The sequence below is a fragment of the Coregonus clupeaformis genome, chromosome 17 (assembly GCF_020615455.1).
Source record: "Coregonus clupeaformis isolate EN_2021a chromosome 17, ASM2061545v1, whole genome shotgun sequence".
NCBI classification, from domain to species: domain Eukaryota; kingdom Metazoa; phylum Chordata; class Actinopteri; order Salmoniformes; family Salmonidae; genus Coregonus; species Coregonus clupeaformis.
In genome coordinates, this window is record NC_059208.1 from 70,795,271 (window position 1) to 70,813,457 (window position 18,187).

At 43.5% G+C, this 18,187-nt stretch overlaps 2 protein-coding genes and 1 non-coding gene across 4 annotated transcripts; 1 reads left to right on the forward strand and 2 right to left on the reverse strand.

Annotated features, from left to right (window-relative positions):
• Positions 1-2,695: 2,695 nt before the first annotated feature.
• Positions 2,696-7,776, reverse strand: LOC121561833 (nuclear inhibitor of protein phosphatase 1). Its single transcript, XM_041874272.2, has 7 exons — positions 7,692-7,776; positions 7,437-7,497; positions 5,298-5,451; positions 4,851-5,077; positions 4,420-4,564; positions 4,020-4,084; positions 2,696-3,691 (listed from the first exon to the last, which is right to left on the reverse strand). The coding sequence occupies exons 1-7, from the start codon at positions 7,742-7,744 to the stop codon at positions 3,338-3,340; spliced, it is 1,059 nt and encodes a 352-aa protein (XP_041730206.2). The 5' UTR covers positions 7,745-7,776; the 3' UTR covers positions 2,696-3,337.
• On the reverse strand, positions 6,896-7,057 carry LOC121561844. The gene has a single exon (XR_005999340.1). It is a non-coding gene; the product is annotated as a small Cajal body-specific RNA 1 (non-coding RNA).
• Positions 7,777-8,712: 936 nt separating the features above from the next.
• Positions 8,713-18,149, forward strand: LOC121561835 (protein THEMIS2-like). 2 transcript variants are annotated; one of them, XM_041874275.1, is made up of 6 exons: positions 8,713-8,865; positions 13,886-14,026; positions 14,831-15,259; positions 15,539-16,722; positions 17,350-17,467; positions 17,740-18,149. In XM_041874275.1, exons 1-6 carry the CDS (start codon positions 8,760-8,762, stop codon positions 17,841-17,843), a joined length of 2,082 nt encoding a protein of 693 aa, XP_041730209.1. In that variant the 5' UTR covers positions 8,713-8,759; the 3' UTR covers positions 17,844-18,149. The 2 variants fall into 2 exon arrangements, with proteins under 2 accessions (XP_041730209.1, XP_041730210.1); XM_041874276.1 differs by having other exon boundaries at positions 17,743-18,149.
• The last annotated feature ends 38 nt before the right edge of the window (positions 18,150-18,187 follow it).

The following is an 18,187-nucleotide window of genomic DNA, read 5'->3' on the forward strand; positions in this document are numbered from 1 at the left end:
TCTACATAGCACTTAAAGAGAATCACCCAGATTACAAAATTGGATATTTGTTTCCTTACCCTGTAAGCAGTCTATGGACAAGGTATGACAGCAATCCATGCTCTGGTTTAGTTTCCCTGGCACTGTTTCCACACGCTATCCCATTCAAGTCATGGGACCGATATTAGCATGTTTCACGCATCATGTTTAAATCATCTATAAGTGAGCTTGAGCATCGCAATCAATTTGAGATACTTTTGTACGACTTGGACATGATGCACGAAAAATACTAATATCAGTCCCATGACTTGAATGGGATTTGTAATAATAATAATAATAATAATATGCCATTTAGCAGACGCTTTTATGCAAAGAGACTTACAGTCATGCTTGCATACATTTTTGTGTATGGGTGGTCCCGGGGACCGAACCCACTACCTTGGCGTTACAAGCGCCGTGCTCTACCAGCTGAGCTCCAGAGGACCACATTTGTGCCACAAATGCTAAAACTGTGCCAGGGAAACTCAACCAAAGCATGAATTGATGTCATACCTTGTCCATAGACTGCTTACAGTGTAAGAAAACCAATGTGTCATTTTGTAATTTGTAACTATCCCTTCTACAATGCTTATCATTTTGTATGGTAAATCCTACCATATGGTGATGTGAATATATTATTATTATTGTGGTGATTTGGGGAACAAACTTAACAAAAATACAGAAAAATAGATGGTCGGAAACCCTCTGAGAAAGCAGTGGACAAGCAAAATGATTCAAATGTCCACGCCCATCCACAAAACCAGTGCTTTAATACTACAGGGAGTTTGCTATGTGATGGACAGGTCACTCACCTTAACTATATTGTTGTTAAATTATTCTAAGCTTGACTTGTTGGACTGGTATTCATAATGACTAGAAAGGCAGCCATCCTGAACATGAGCGATGCATGGTACCACATCAAGGGCATGTGCAGGAGGATGTAACGTTGCAGAACGTTCAGATAGAAATGTGTTGTGTAGAACAGAAATTGTCTGTTGTGTCAGCTCAATTCAGTCTATTTCTATCTGCAATAATAAAGTGTTTTCCAATCCCTGAATACAACCCAGCTGCTATGGTACAGGGTTGGGGTCAATTCAGGATGTACACTGAAATTCCAATTCTCTTCAATGCGGAACATTTGGAATTGGAATTTGGTTTACTTTCTGAATTGACTGGATTTTAAATGGAATTGACCCCAACCCTGCTATGGTGACAAATGAGCATGTAAATAAGTCTAAACATTAACCACCCAACAGTTAGCATCCATGCCAGAGTGAAGGGGCACACTTGATGGGCATCTTCCAGCTGATGGATTGAGAAACAGTAAGTGATGTTTCAGATGGCCTTCACCACATAACAGACAGACTGGCATGCTCTGACCAACACTGATGACTGTGTTCAAAGTCCTCACAAATGAGTCTGCCTGGTCAATGTTTGTCTATGGAATATTCTGTACCAGGTCAAACACCTGGCATTCATTCAAGCAACGTGCTGGTAGATACTGGTATTTGATACTGAGAAGGCTACTATCCTTGGAATGAAAAAAATTACTGACAAAATCCCAATTGAATCACGGTGTTTGAAGTTATAGGGCTACTACCATGTAAAAATGACACTACACTATAAACCGCACATAAAGACATGTTTGTGACAAAATTCCATTTTTATTTACAGTGTATTATGTGAATAAAAAAAGCAAATATCATCCGAAAGAGGGACAAAAGGTCTGGGCACACGGGTCTGTCGATCAGTACAAAGTTGATACAAATAGCATGGCTTTTGCAAGTTCGCTCAAATATCACATAAATGTTTCATTAACCAGTAAAGGGGGCAACCTAAGAATTAATTATCCTGGTGTGAAAACTAATGCAGTTCTATGAACATCAAGAAGCTCAATTGAGTCATTTTATGGGTGCTTTGATGCAAGACCCTGATGTGTACCATAAATGAAATTGAATCATTTCAAAAGGTCTGTAAAACAATCCTCAATCAACATCAAATTGCACCAACTGAGAACCTTAGTCTTAACTCATGTGACCAATACATTTTATCAGTGACTCAGATAAGGCCAATTTACATTGTACATATCGCCATCTAGAGGACTACAGGATTCACTAACATTCAGGCAGAGTTGCAACTCACAGGTCATACTGATATCTTTTTGATAATGGGCAAACAGTATTTAAAAATACTCTGCGCAGTCTATTAACTGTTTTTTAATTACTGAGCTTGATTGTGAATGTAAACTGATTAAACATTAAATTCTCTCCTCCTCGCGGCACTTATCTTGATAGCACTGTAAAAATATAAACCTATAGTCCTATTCCGTCTTTAGAAAAATTGACATATCTTTTTTCAGAAACTCTGATCTGCTTTTGTCAATTCCTATAATAATCCATCTTGTATAAAACAGTTTTTTTCACATTTCAAGTTTAACAAATAGATATTCAAAAAGAATTGTATATGCATGTTTGCATTGAGCAAAAATACTACGTCCAAAGATTGACTTCAAACAAACATCGAGACCTTATAGAAGTGGAGATAGTAATATGGAACTCACAGTGACCAACCATATAACAATTAGGCTGTGATGATACCAGTATCGCAATATTTTTTCCATGGCAAAAATGATAACACGAACCAGGTCCTTTAAAAACCTGCTGTAATATTGTGCACTGCAGCTTGGAAAATAAATAAATGTGAATCTGGATGACAACATGATGTTTGTTTCCAACATTAGGGCTGTTTTCCTAAGTTACATCCGCTTCGTGTTTGCTTCCCTGCACAATGCCCGACTATCAATTAGAGGTCATATATCACGGTCACGGGACACCGATTTATGCCACAAGTTACTCTTACCTGACCAACTGACTTGGTCTGCCAAGAACTGTCTTTTTTACATGACTTCATTTGTAAAACATATCAAACATTCAGCTCCCGAAGGAGTGGTGTTTCTGTCTTCATGGAATGTGCTACTGAAGTCTTTCGGATAATCTTTAGGAGAATGAGGAAGTAACGTAGAAAACATTGACAAAACTATAAAATCCCAAAACAGTCTGAAGTAAAATCGATCCGCCTCCAACGGGTCATGGTCCCTGATGTCTCCGCCCATACCCTGAGAGTCAGCCCTGCCTACACAACATTGGCTCTTTCCCAATTCGGCTTTCCTGGATTCCTTGTGTACTCTCCTCGCCTCAGACTTAAAATACATTGGAGAAGGTCCAAGAGGAGAGACCTTGGATATTTTCCAATGCATGAGAGATGACGCAAGGAATAGACAAAAGACTAATTGAGAAAGAGCCATAGTGCAGGGAGAAGGTTAGATTAGTAGGGAGGGGGTGGGCTTCTTGCCTGGCCATGCCTCTTTGGCGTACTTTTTCTTGCGGGGCTCGTTGAGGGCCTCGGATGGATAGGGGCCTGAGATGGGGACAGGGTTGAGGGTGACAGGTGGCTGGGGGGCGTCAGGGGCCAGGTTCACCTCTGGGGCCGGGTTGGGGAAGGGCAGTGGGAGACCCCCCAGGATAGTGGCTCCGCTCGGGGTCCCGGCAGGGTGGCCCTCGTGGCTGGTGGGTGGCAGGTCCCCATAAAGGCCGCCGCCGAAGGTGTAGTTGTGGATGCGCCTCGTCACAACGTCGTCCATACTAAGTGAGCCGTGCCTCTCCATTTTCTGTTTCTAGAGTGGAAATGACAAAAGACTGAGTAGCAACTCATCTGTAGGCTATGTACAGTGTATGTTTCTGGGATATCATTGCAATTTTCTTAAATATAGGCTTCCTTAAATCGCAGCGTGATTGTACAAAACGATCTTGACAATCTAGACTGCAAATTGTAGGAAGTTTTAGTGTCACATTTCATTCAATATCTTACATGCTGACCACACCGCCCGCGCGAGCGTTGCAAAATACATTTACACATTACACGTCTGGTGTGGGTGGACAAAATCAACATACGCACACGAGCGGTGTGGTCAGCATGTAACTATGGATATAACCCAGGCTTACCTTTATAGGGACGACAGCAGTCTGCACCATGTTCCTGAAGCGCCCAACTGAGGGGTCAATGTCCTCTGTAATGTTTCAAGAAGCACTGAGTTACCGCATGCATTACATGAGTGAAGCAACAGGTTTAGATTGGGTGAAAATAAGGACGTGTGTGCCAACCTCAGTTTATGTAATTACTTAAAATCAGGGCCCATGATCAAAAAGAATCTCAGAGTAAGAGTGTTAATCTGGGATCTGTTTTTTTATTTTAAATCATAAAATAGAAAACTGTCTCTTAGACACTTTGTGAAATATGAATACAGGCACAGAAACACTTTTTCCTCAACTACAGATAAAGAACCAATACTTCAACAGCACTAGGTACTGGTGCTAGGCCAACGGGGTTGAAGAGAGAGCTTACCTGGGTTGATGACCTCATCGTCCTCGTTAAAGGTGACTCGGGAGTTCCGCCTCTTCCTCTTGGGTCTCTGGATCTCTAGGTTGCCCTCCTCGATGGTCAGGGTGGAGATGCGCTTGTTGTGGGCCGTGTTGAACTCTGTCAGGTTCTGTCACAGCCCAGACAGGGGATGAATGAATGGTTGGGAAAGGAGAAGTGAAACAAAGTTAATACACTCGTGGGCTTAATAGGAATAGCCTAGTCTAAATACATGAAATTGGAAACAGCGAGAGCTAAAAAAATACCAAAGACACTGACAGAACAAAAGATAACTGAGTATGTCCTGCTTCACATAGTGTATCTATAGCTAATGTGGTAATAGCACACACCCTCCTTACCAGCATGTCCAGACAAATGCCCAAGTAGACAACTACTGAAGACACACAGACACACACCTCTAGCTCGGTCTCCTCCTCTGGTAATCCTAAGAGACCCTTAGACCCCTCCTCGTCCTCCCCGGCCTTGCTGTCCCCCGTGGCGGCATTGGTTCCTTGCTGGCTCTGAGGTTTCTCCCGGATGGTGTAGGCTCGTGTGGATGCCCCAAACGACATGGTGGAGTCTATGGGGACCTGCTGAGGCTTGTGGGGCTCCAGGCGGATGTGTCCCAGGAAGGTACCATGCGCTGAGGACGTAATGTACAACCTTCAAGTCCACATACCATGTACGGATGTCATTTATAAAAAGTAAGTGAAGTAAAGAGTCAACAAAACGTTATAGTTGCACAGCCTTTATTGTACAGTGCACTCCTCTAAGGCGATGCAACTGTTACATTTTGAGTACTTTTTACTAGCTGCAGTAAGATAAACTATTTTACAGACTGAGGTACACGACAGTTCACTTACTGCTGTTGTTGTCAATAAGGAACACCCTCTTCAGGTGCTTGTGGTAGACCAGGGCAGCATGCACGCGTGAACATGACTGGTGGTCGATGGTGAAGTCACACATGTCCGGATTCCTCCCGAATAAGTAGTACTTTTTCTCGTCGATGATCAGTTTCTACAAGGATTCACCATCATAACAACAGATAGGGCAATAAATGTATTTTCTCATGTCACAACGCCATAGCCTGGTCCCGGATCTAACTCTGCTCTCTTGCCATCTCCTCGTCACTCATTCTCATGCCAAGCTGTTTTAGCATGACAATTCCATAAGGAGTTGATCAACTCATCCTTGACCGCTGGCTATGTCCCTTCCGTCTTCAAGAGAGCGAGAGTTGCACCCCTTCTCAAAAAAACAACACTCGATCCATCCGATGTCAACAACTACAGACCAGTATCCCTTCTTTCTTTTCTCTCCAAAACTATTGAGCGTGCAGTCTTTAGCCAACTCTCTTGCTATCTCTCTCAGAATGACCTTCTTGATCCAAACCAGTCAGGTTTCAAGACTGGTCATTCAACTGAGACTGCTCTTCTCTGTGTCACAGAGGCTCTCCGCACTGCTAAAGCTAACTCTCTCTCCTCTGCTCTTGTCCTTCTAGACCTGTCTGCTGCCTTTGATACTGTGAACCATCAGATCCTCCTCTCCACCCTCTCCGAGCTGGGCATCTCCGGCGCGGCTCACTCTTGGATTGCGTCCTACCTGACCGGTCGCTCCTACCAAGTGGCGTGGCGAGAAGCTGTCTCCGCACCACGTGCTCTCACCACTGGTGAGAGTACAACCCTACCTTACACAGAAAGCGGCACAGGTCCTAATCCAGGCACTTGTCATCTCCCGTCTGGATTACTGCAACTCGCTGTTGGCTGGGCTCCCTGCCTGTGCCATTAAACACCTACAACTCATCCAGAATGCCGCAGCCCGTCTGGTGTTCAACCTTCCCAAGTTCTCTCACGTCACCCAGCTCCTCCGCACACTCTACTGGCTTCCAGTTGAAGCTCGCATCTGCTACAAGACCATGGTGCTTGCCTACGGAGCTGTGAAGGGAACGGCACCTCCGTACCTTCAGGCTCTGATCAGTCCCTACACCCAAACGAGGGCACTGCGTTCATCCACCTCTGGCCTGCTGGCTCCCCTACCTCTGCGGAAGCATAGTTCCCGCTCAGCCCAGTCAAAACTGTTCGCTGCTCTGGCACCCCAATGGTGGAACAAGCTCCCTCACGACGCCAGGACAGCGGAGTCACTCACCACCTTCCGGAGACATTTGAAACCCCACCTCTTTAAGGAATACCTGGGATAGGATAAAGTAATCCTTCTACCCCCCCTTTACTCCAACCCACCCCCACCCCCCAAATGTTTTTTAAAAATAAATATATACATTGTAAAGTGGTTATCCCACTGGCTATAAGGTGAATGCACCTATTTGTAAGTCGCTCTGGATAAGAGCGTCTGCTAAATGACGTAAATGTAAATGTAAATGAGTTGGCAAGAGATCAGAAACAGACACCCAAGCTAACACTGATAACATTGAATGAAAACCTTGCCAGCTGTAAGAAACAGTTTAAAGCACTGTGCCTCTGAGCCATAACTCAAGAGTGCACCTTCACACTCATGAGCTTAAATATCAGGGCTGATGTTTCTGTGGCACCTTTCTTAAAACCCAACAGTCACGGAACTCAGACACCACTGTGAACTGGGCTGAGCACAGTCGGGTCCGTATCTGGTGCATGCATGCATGATCTATTTGTTTATTTAGTTAAGTACACCATGACACCTAGCTACCTATATTGAAGTATAAAGACTGAAGTAGACTATATTGTATATTGTGTATACTATATTAAAGTAGACAGTCTAGACTATAGACATCTACAGGTAAACTACATCACGTAGGACCACATCATATGGTTCTCTAGCACAGCTTTTGATAGAGCTGGTACAGTTGGTTAGTACATAAAGTAAGTAAACCAGTCAGTTCTATAATGGCAGATCTATTATGCAAGATATTAGCCATATTCTAAGGAACCATACAAAATATCTAGCCTTGTTAAGAGTGCTGCTAATACAGATAGGCAGTTCAAATTTTCGTCCCAGAAGGCCCAAGCTTTTACCTCGACCATTTTGTCACCTTTCATCACGTCCAAATGGAGTCCTGGAGGGGGCTTGCCTGCCCTGAAAACAACAAGGACCAAAAGCAAAGCACACCAGTCAGTGAAATGTATCAGCTAGCATGTTAGCTAACAAGATGTGGCTAAAATAAATACATACGTTTCTAGCTACAAAATAAAACGTAATAATGTTTTGTTATTTTGCATGCACTTGATGTCTTGTACAACGTAAATATCCCCGTAAATGCATATTCTCACCATGTTGGACAATCAAAAGATGGTAAATTTGTAGCAGTTGCATTAGTCGCCATCTTGCAGCATTCTCCATTCACAAACCCGTTGAATGCTGGGTAAAATGCTCCCTTGTTTTGGGACTTGTAGTTTTGTGGGGTTTACCCCTTGACAGCCAAATCTCTATGCCTCTGCCCAAATGGATGAAAAGAAAGTAATACATTCCATTATCTACAATGATTTGATTCGACTCTAGAAAAAAAGGTTGCCTACTGAAATGTCATGGCAATGGTTCATAACTATGAACTGTGAACACACACACGCACTAAAGCATACTGTTATTATGCCTAGCTTTCATTATCGCTCATTCACTTGAATCAGATTGAATAGCAGTAAGAATAGTCAAATAGACCGTTTTTATTGAAAAGCCACTGGACAGAAGAACATAGACTACTAATACAGCAACATCCTCCTTGTTTCATATTCAATTTATAGACTGCAAATTGTAGGAAGTTGCAGTGTCACATTTCATTTTGGTGCATATTCATGTAGCTTTCAATTTATCACCGACCATATCTGATTTTACCTTGATTTAGTATCATGCAAATACACTTTTGCAGAATGTATTTTAATTTGACATTTGTACTGCTATGGAGTAGATTAGAGAATGTTTATTATTCCTGAGGGGCAGTTTGCTTTACAGCTGACAGTGAGAAATCTATAAACAAATATATTCACATACAGCAAACTACATGAATAGAATAAAAACTCCACAATGCAATACTGTACTGCTAGGAACCATCACTTTTCCATAGCAAACATGGTGAGTTGTAAGCTTTCTTTTTTGATTGTAGGCAAATAATAAAATGTTTATGGCTGCATAAAATAAGAAAACAATAAAGAAGTAGAAGCCAGGTCCACATATCTTTATTGACATCACAAGCTAGTATCACAGCGCAGGGGTTAACTTTCCTTGAAAATATCTGGCTGCCTACTTCCTCATAAAATTGTTGCTTTCGACTGTTAGATCAGTGGCACCTCTCTTAGAACCACAGTTGAGCCTTGACAGCACAACATCGGATCAGCACTGCAGTGATGGCAGGCACTGAAACAGTTATGTCCCTGCAAGAATTAATTGCATCCTTGGATCAAACTTGTCTGCCACGGATTCTACAGGTTTGCTCTGGGGTGTACTTTCAAGGTAGGACTTTTTCATGCTTTCTTTCATGAACTCCATGTGTGGGGCAAACTGCAGAGTAGACCTGACTGATTAACAGTCAGTGGCAGTTTTCTATACTCAATTCTGACGTACACAAACAGAAATAGAACAAAAGTATCATAATTAATATCGCTATTACACTCTCCTGTTCCATTATTTCCATCATTTCTATACCATGTGTGATCATAAGACATATTTTACAGTAATAATCATTGATGCAAAAAGTAAATGTATTGTTCAGATATAATTACCATATAGGTGTACTGTAATCAAATGAAACCAATTAAATTAATGAATTAAAAATAACATTTAGCAGGCACTAATTTGCATCAAGCTTGTCTTGAGCATTTGGCCATAGGTTCTCATCGACATTGCAGTAAATGCCCTCATTGTTCATGTACCTGTGGAAACACCTTTCGGTATTGCGAATCCAAGCCTGACATAAATCTAGACTGATGTGAAAAGAAGTGGAGAGCGCTTAACCAACATGGGTTGAGGTGCAACCAAAAAATGTGATCATCATAGAAAGGAAAAGGTGCAATGCTCGCTCACCATTAAAAATGCTATGTTTTATTTTAGCAAAGTTAAAAGATAACATTTTGGCCTACAATGGCCTTCTTCCAAACACTATCTTTCAACTTTGCTAAAATAAAACATTGAGTTTTTACGGTTCTTTTCCACCGCTTTGTTGCTATTTTCACAAGTATGTGGTGAATTTTCAAAACTCTAAGTACAAAACTCCAAACTGGTAACACTTGTAACACAGCCAGTCTTACATTCAAAACCTTTCATTGTGCATTCATTTTGTTTGGAAACATCTTTCACCACACAACCATTCATCCAAAAATATACGTTTACTGTGAAATATAATGAAAACATTGGTTTAATCACCAAAATACAACATAATGATATATTCTCAATTTAGTTGTTTTAACAACCAGTTGATCCTATAGCAGGAAATGCAATGTACACTATATATACAAAAGTATGTGGACACCCCTTCAAATTAGTGGATTCGGATATTTCAGCCACACCCGTTGCTAACAGGTGTATAAAATTGAGCGCACAGCCATGCAATCTCCATAGACAAACTTTGGCAGAAGAATGGCCTTACTGAAGAGCTCCGTGACATTCAACGTGGCACCGTCATAGGATGCCACCTTTCCAACAAGTCAGTTAGTCAAATGTCTGTCCTGCTAGAGCTGCCCCGGTCAACTGTAAGTGCTGTCATTGTGAAGTGGAAACGTCTAGGAGCAACAACGGCTCAGCTGCGAAGTGGTAGGCCACACAAGCTCACAGAACGGGACCGCCCAGTGCTGAAGCGCATATTTTTTATTTATTTTTATTTATTTAACCTTTATTTAACCAGGTAAGCCAGTTGAGAACAAGTTCTCATTTACAACTGCGACCTGGCCAAGATAAAGCAAAGCAGTGCAATAAAAACAAGAATCTGTCCTTGGACCATTCTTGATAAACACGGGAAACTGTTGAGCGTGAAAAACCCAGCAGCATTGCAGTTCTTGTCACAAACCGGTGCGCCTGGCACCTACTACCATACCCCATTCAAAGGCACTTAAATATTTTGTCTTGCCCATTCACCCTCTGAATGGCACACATACACAATCCATGTCTCAATTGTCTCAAGGCTTAAAAATCCTTGTTTAACCTGTCTCCTCCCCTACACCTACATTTTACATTTTAGTCATTTAGCAGACGCTCTCATCCAGAGCGACTTACATTTAGTGAGTGCATACATTGTTTTTCTTCATATTGGCACTGCTTTTACTTCGATTCACCTGGTCAGTCTATGTCATGTAAAGAGCAGGTGTCCTTAATGTTTTGTACGCTCAGTGTATATCATACTTTATATGTTTATATTTTACAAACATATATTTTAATTCTGTAGTTATCGAAATCTGTATATAGTAGACAAACCAGTTAAAAATCTATAGGTTTACCAAAAGGATAAGTGATTATCTGTTAAGAGCAGTTGGATTAAGTAATAGTGAAAGGTATTTTGACAAATGAGAAGACTATCATGTCAAAAGTAATGTGAGCATTGCATTGGAAAGGCAAGTACTTTATATGAACATGTATTGCAATGTGAAACATGTATTTCTAGATGAAACACTGATTGTATTTTAGTGAAAAAGTGACTGTATGATTTTGTGTGTTGTACACAGTCATTTGGAGATGTGCTTAGAGTTTTGAAACAACTGCCTTTTTGATAGTCTGTTTTGAGTTTTGTACTAAGCGTTGGGTTCAGTGACATTTTGCTTGTCTGAACCCATGAGTCAAAGTTGTCCAAGGCCTGCTGTGGTGTGCAGATTTTTCCCATTGTGCATGTGGGCCAGACTGAGATCATCAACGTACTTCCACCTACTGTCAACATCCTGGGCTGCACCGTCAATGACTGCAAGGAAGATGAGAGGGCCCAGATGAGTTCATTGAGCCACACCTCCCTTCAGCTCCTGCCAGTCTGCGTGTTGTTTACTTCTGGCCACAAAACTGCAGGGCCATGCTGTGAGGGCAGGTCTGACACCCAGTTGGATCAGGCGTTCAATAGCGATGGTGTGGTCAATTTTGTCAAAGGCCTTGGAGAAGTAAGTGGTGATGAAGGTGGTTATGGTGGATGGGATGTATGACTGTTTGTATAGTCCAGGAGGCTAACGAGAGCGTGAGCCGATTATCTTTCTGGTCTGCTTCCAAACTGTCTGGGGTCTATGTTGGGTTTTATGTCTTCCTTCATCCAGGTGGCAGCGAAGCTCGCAGGAACTTTTGGTAGTTGTGGTGTCAGGGATATAGGCCGTAGCTGGTTGGCTGTCGGGGGATGGGTCTTGGGGATGAGCACGACCGTGGCTTCTTTCAACTGGGAGGGGAATTCACCTCGTTGGAATGATGTGTTGAGGATGTCACTGATGGGTTGACTCAACTCGCAGGCAAATTCTCATAGGATCCACCGTAGGGGCCAGGGGCTTTGTTGGTTTTGATCACACGCAGCTTTGTCATACACCTCCCAGGGTTGGATTTCTGGGAGAGGCTGCAGGGCACGTAAGAAGGCTGGGGTTAGTGATTGGCTGACCTGAGAGAACCGGTTGTTAATTTAATTTGTTATTCCTACTTTGTTGTTTTGATCATGGCCAGGAATATACATTTTCAGAGTGGACTTGAATTCAGCCAGAGGAGGCTGGTGGGAGGAGCTATAGGAGGACGGGCTCATTGTAATGGAATGGAATGGAGTCAAACGTGGTTTCCATAAGTTTGATGTGTTTGACTCCATTCCATTTATCCTATTCCAGCCATTATAATGAGCCCGTCCTCCTATAGCTCCTCCCACCAGGGTCTGTCTGTAGGGTGCATTTTCATAGTTTGGACAGGGAAGTGGTCATTACATGCAGCAGTCCATGTTATAGAAGGCAGCAGTCTTGGATGTAGCATCAGGGGCATTGTATACTTCTTGCCTGGAGTGAACTGTGATCTACTTTCCAAAACTGTCCAGGTTAGATTGTCGGATATGTCGATGCTCTCACTTCTGGTTTGTTGGGCTCTTGTTTATACTTTTTGGAGACCATAGGACTGCCTGATGATCACTGAGGCCAATGGGTGGTCGGATGGATGGTTTATGGTAAAGTTGGTTCATGTCTGTAATGATTAGGTCCAGTATTGCATCACCTCTGGTACCCTCAATGCCTCTGGTCCTCAATAGCTCAGTGAACTCCTCAGCCCCAAACAGTCACTTCGGTCAAATGATCAAAGACTCCTTGCAGTCCCAAAGACACGCTTAAAAACAATGGCTGACTGAGCATTCTGTCCTCAAGAATCACTTCTTCAAACTGGCTTTCACTAAATATGATCTATGTTGTAGTGTCTGTTGTTGGACATATACGTTAGTTTAGAGTTCTGTTGTTTTGTCCTTGTCGCCTCCTTTATTATTTTCTGTAACTTCTATAGTACTAAAACACTATTAAAGATGTTTTATTTTAATGGTTGATCTCAATGTAAAAAGCTTTGTAAAAAGCTTCTGCAGCAGAACGTTCTCCACGGCGTCTCCAGACTCTGTCACGTCTGTCACGTGCTCAGTGTGAACCTGCTTTCATCTGTGAAGAGCACAGGGCGCCAGTGGCGAATTTGCCAATCTTGGTGTTCTCTGGCAAATGCCAAACGTCCTGCACGGTGTTGGGCTGTAAGCACAACCCCCACCTGTGGACGTCGGGCCCTCATACCACCCTCATGGAGTCTGTTTCTGACCGTTTGAGCAGACACATGCACATTTGTGGCCTGCTGGAGGTCATTTTGCAGGGCTCTGGCAGTGCTCCTCCTGCTCCTCCTTGCACAAAGGCGGAGGTAGCAGTCCTGCTGCTGGGTTGTTGCCCTCCTACGGCCTCCTCCACGTCTCCTGATGTACTAGCCTGTCTCCTGGTAGCACCTTCATGCTATGGACACTACGCTGACAGACACAGCAAACTTTCTTGCCACAGCTCGCATTGATGTGCCATCCTGGATGAGCTGCACTACCTGAGCCACTTGTGTGGGTTGTAGACTCCGTCTCATGCTACCACTAGAGTGAAAGCACCGCCAGCATTCAAAAGTGACCAAAACATCAGCCAGGAAGCATAGGAACTGAGAAGTGGTCTGTGGTCACCACCCGCAAAACCAGTCCTTTATTGGGGGTGTCTTGCTAATTGCCTATAATTTCCACCTGTTGTCTATTCCATTTGCACAACAGCATGTGAAATGTATTGTCAATCAGTGTTGCTTCCTAAGTGGACAGTTTGATTTCACAGAAGTGTGATTGACTTGGAGTTACATTGTGTTGTTTAAGTGTTCCCTTTTTTGAGCAGTGTATATTTCCATCAGTTCAGGCATGCTTTGTAACGGGACATTATTATTGAGTAACTACCTCCGATAAAAAAAATACAATCAACAAGTACAGTATGTGCATGTTGCTGCAAATATTGCAGTGTCATCAGAGCTGAAATTGTGGTGTGTTGATGCTTTATAGGGGCTGTTTATGAGCTGTCGGGAAGCGAGGTGTGCCTGTCCACGGGGGACCTGGTGAAGGTCATCAACATCGAGCTCCTTTCTGTCAGCTGTGAGGACATCAGCAACAATGAGAATTTTGAGCTGCCCCTCAACCATGCAGGTGAGGCTTCTGGTTTTCAACAAATGCACTTAGCCAGGGCTAAAAATAGAAAAAGAAATGCCTCCAGTCCCCCTAGCACAGATCATTGACTGGACCAAGAATGGCATTTCTAGTAATTATATGTATGTGAGCCCCACAATTCTTTATTAACCATGGTAATATGTTAAAAAAATTCGAATAAAGTCCCTTAATCAATTGATATAAAAATTTAAATATATACAGGTTAAAAGTAATGACTAAATGTTCCACCCTTAAATATAGTTGTGAAATGTTCTTGTTTTAAGTGATTAGTACTTTCTTAGTAGTGACTAATTATTACACTCCGAAACTGTGTGAGATGTGTTAGAATCTACTACCTGGAAATGTGTGAGTGTAGGACCAGTAAAGATTATGACATTGTGTTACTATTTAGCAATGTGAGTAGGAGTTAGACCGGACAGCGAAGAAAAAGGAGAACTGTTCAGAATATTGTGAGAACGGCGATAACTGAGGAACGCAGGGTGTAGGCTATGATAAGAAAGTGTGTGTGTGAACTGATGGTCAGGAGAGCAATTATAAAGTGGAAAACTACAGCCTGCCTACAGAGGGGAGGGATTTTCATATGACGTGTGCATATAAAAAATATTGTACGACTATTTTGTGACAGAATTCTCAATGAATAAACATATCTGACTATGCAGATCGGGACTCTGTCCGTTTCTTGATTTTGGGAGACGCACAGAGACACTGAAATAGTTTGTTAAATAATTCACATAACATCAATGCTGTGTTATTCATGGCCTCATTGCGGACTCTCCCTCTCAGATCTGTTCAAGCTGGTTCCAGAGGAGATGCCATACAGCACAGTAGAGGAGATGGTGAGCCTGAGGCCTGTAGGCCTGGACACCTGTCTTCCCTTCACCTTCACCAGCCGATGTGAGCTGACCTTTGAGAATTTCACCCTCGGGGCCGGGAGGGCCGTGACCATGCTGTCCATCGAGCAACAGGACGGGGGTGAGGAGAGCCGCGTCCGCTGTCAACTCCGAGGCCAGCAGGGGGCGACGGCTGAAGTGCTAGTCCCCTTCTCCTGCCGTGGGGAGTTCTATGAGTGTGAGAGTGACCAGACCTACACCCTCCAGGAGATCATGTCCTCACCCCACCTCTGTAGCCGGCACTTTTGCTTCAGCAAGAAGACCAAGCACGGGGGATCGCTAGTCTTCAGCCCCATATACCAGGTTCAGGCCATCATGCACTGTGAGTAGAACCTGGTTCTGAGTCAACCAACGGCATACTTCCTTAGCCAATGAAAAAACACTGAGATATCATGTTAGAATCTAGACGTGAGAGAAGTGTTGCCTGAGGAGCACATCATCAAAGCTATTGGCCTGCATTTCTTTTTCACAAATCATTACACTACAAGATTGTACATTTTGAACATACAGCTTAGTTTGTCTGTTCTGCTCAACATCAAGTTTAGTACTTTACTTTGTGGGTCTTTACCCTTTCAACATAACTTCTCTAATTTTCTCACAGTGAGGAAGAACATAGTCAAGTTCCCCTCCAGCTTGGAGGTGGATGTGGTCGACGTGACGACGCAATCCCAAGACTTGACATTTGTGACCCCGCTCACTCTGCCCGAGGTCTTTGCCCAGCCAGATGAGGCCTTCCCCACCATGGCTGAAATACTGGAGCACCATGAGGGCCAGCCTCTGTTCCACTGTACCTGGCTGGCTGAACTACACAAGGGCCATCCTCTCGTCCTTCACAGGCGTGGTTCCTCAGCCATGGTTCTGGTTTCGGGTCTCAAGGGGCGCAAGGCCCGCCAGTACTTCCTAGTGTCTCAGCGCTACGGGGGGCGGCTGCGACGGAGGCCACGGGAGTTTGACTCGGTGTACGAGCTGTACACCGCCTCAACCCGGGCGCCGTTTCTCACGGTCAGGGTGACGGGGCACAGTGAGGAGCTGGAGGAGGAGGGGCTTCCGGCGCTCAGTGTGGGCGAGCAGCTGGAGGTGCTGCGCTGCGAGAAGGTGAAGCTGCCTGGTGGAAGAACAAGCCAGGGGGAGAAGAACCAGACTGTGGAGGTCGTTGTATGTAGACGTCTCCAAGAAGTGGACGATGACGAGGAGGATGATGAAGAGGAGGAGGAGGAGAGCGAGGAGGTCCACTTGCCCATGTATATGCAGGGCCACTTTGTGGAGAAGCTCACGGACCATAAGAAGTACAGCCTGAAGGACTTGGGCAAGGCCTTCGCTCTGCCGTTGGACGTTAAGGTGGTGAGCCGTGACGCAGAGCTGGAGACAGATCCTCTGGTGGGGTTCTCATCCCTGAGGCTGGAGGAGTCTACTATACAGCCCATGGTACAGGCCAGCCTTCCAGGAAAGCCAGAGAGGTGCTTTGAGATACCCACTCACTGGCTTAACATGTCTTTGTCCTTTACTAACGACCCCTTGCCTTTGGCCCAAGAATATCACCTGGAGACAGTTACAGAGGTGACGGACTCATTCTATTACGAATTTAGAAAGCTCACCACATCAGATGAGCCCCCACCACCACGTCCACCAAAGCGGTCATCAAGATCAAAGCCTTCCAAGGCAACCCCTTCACCCTCACAATCATACGCCCCCTGCCCTCCAGCCAAAAGCGGCACCCTTTCCCTGTTGAGTGATCTAAGTCTTCATAGCAAAAAGACTCAAAGGCCCCCTGCTCCTCTGCCTCCGGTAAGCTCTTTCTTTCAGACCGTACGTATTTTCTAGGCAGGATATAGCACCGCTCGTCTCCTGTTGTCACTCCTGCCTTGCTGGACTTCCTAAAGTTTACTGTCCATGCATTGCTATGTTACTTTGCCTTGCATCCCCCTTGCTACTTTGCCTTGCATTTGATACACTGCCGATTTTGCAGGTTTTCCTACATACAAAGCATGTAGAGGTCTGTAATTTCTATCATAGGTACACTTCAACTGTGAGAGACGGAATCTAAAACAAAAATCCAGAAAATCACATTGTATGATTTTTAAGTAATTAATTTGCAAATGAATTACTTAAAAATCATACAATGTGATTTTCTGGATTTTTGTTTTAGATTCCGTCTCTCACAGTTGAAGTGTACCTATGATAACAATTACAGACCTCTACATGCTTTGTAAGTAAGAAAACCTGCAAAATCGGCAGTGTATCAAATACTTGTTCTCCCCACTGTATCTCTGTTACTATATTGTCTCATCACTTCACATGTGAAAATGTTATTTGCTGATGCAGACACCTCATGCAAATGTGGTTCCTGTTTTTTCAACATAGCATGTACACTTCCTAGAATAACAGTAGTTTCATTTTCCTGTTGTCGTGAAGGCTATCACGGATGATGCCCCTCCCCTGAATCCAAGAAAGCCTATGACCGGGGTCAAGTCAGGCAAGGCTCAGCCAAACACTTACGTCAAGTCTATAGGTCACAAGCCCAACAATAAAGGTACATTATGTCCTACATAGTAAATGGCTTGTGAGCTATGACATCAGGGAAGTCAAAGTCAAAAGGTACCTCATTCATCATCATTTAGCAGACGCTCTTATCCAGAGCGACTTACAGAGTGCATACATTTTCATACTATTGTACCTTTTTATAGAACATTTGACTGTTATCTGTAGTTTTATTCTTTGTTTAGGTAAACGTTTTTTCACTAGATGACCATTCTACACAAAACCTAAATTGTATGGTAAGCCTAAAATTAACTTGTCTTTCAGCAGCGGCGAAATATGAAGTGCAAGCAGACACGGACAGCGAACATGATTATGAGCAAGTGGACGACATGTTGAAAAGAGCACAGGACAGTGTTTTATTTTACTGAACTAGCCACCACAACAGGAATAACTATTTAAAGGTTAACTTTTCAAGTAGCCTAGTCTCGTTGCTTAAAATAGACTAGACTATGGGGTGCAAGACAACTGAATGTCAGAACTATGCAGACTGATAGCCAGCCACTGTAAATGTGAATACTTTTGAGATGGGACTGTGCAAAAACAGGGCACGTCTTATTGGACCCGCATTTTGTTACTTGGTTTTCATTTTCTCTACATGTTGCTGCAGTCACAAGCAACACTTGCCAATCGATTATCCCAAATGCGTATCATAATAAAAGCCCATTGGTGTTTAAGGTCCAGTTATATTTCATAATTTAGCAGTGTATTTTGT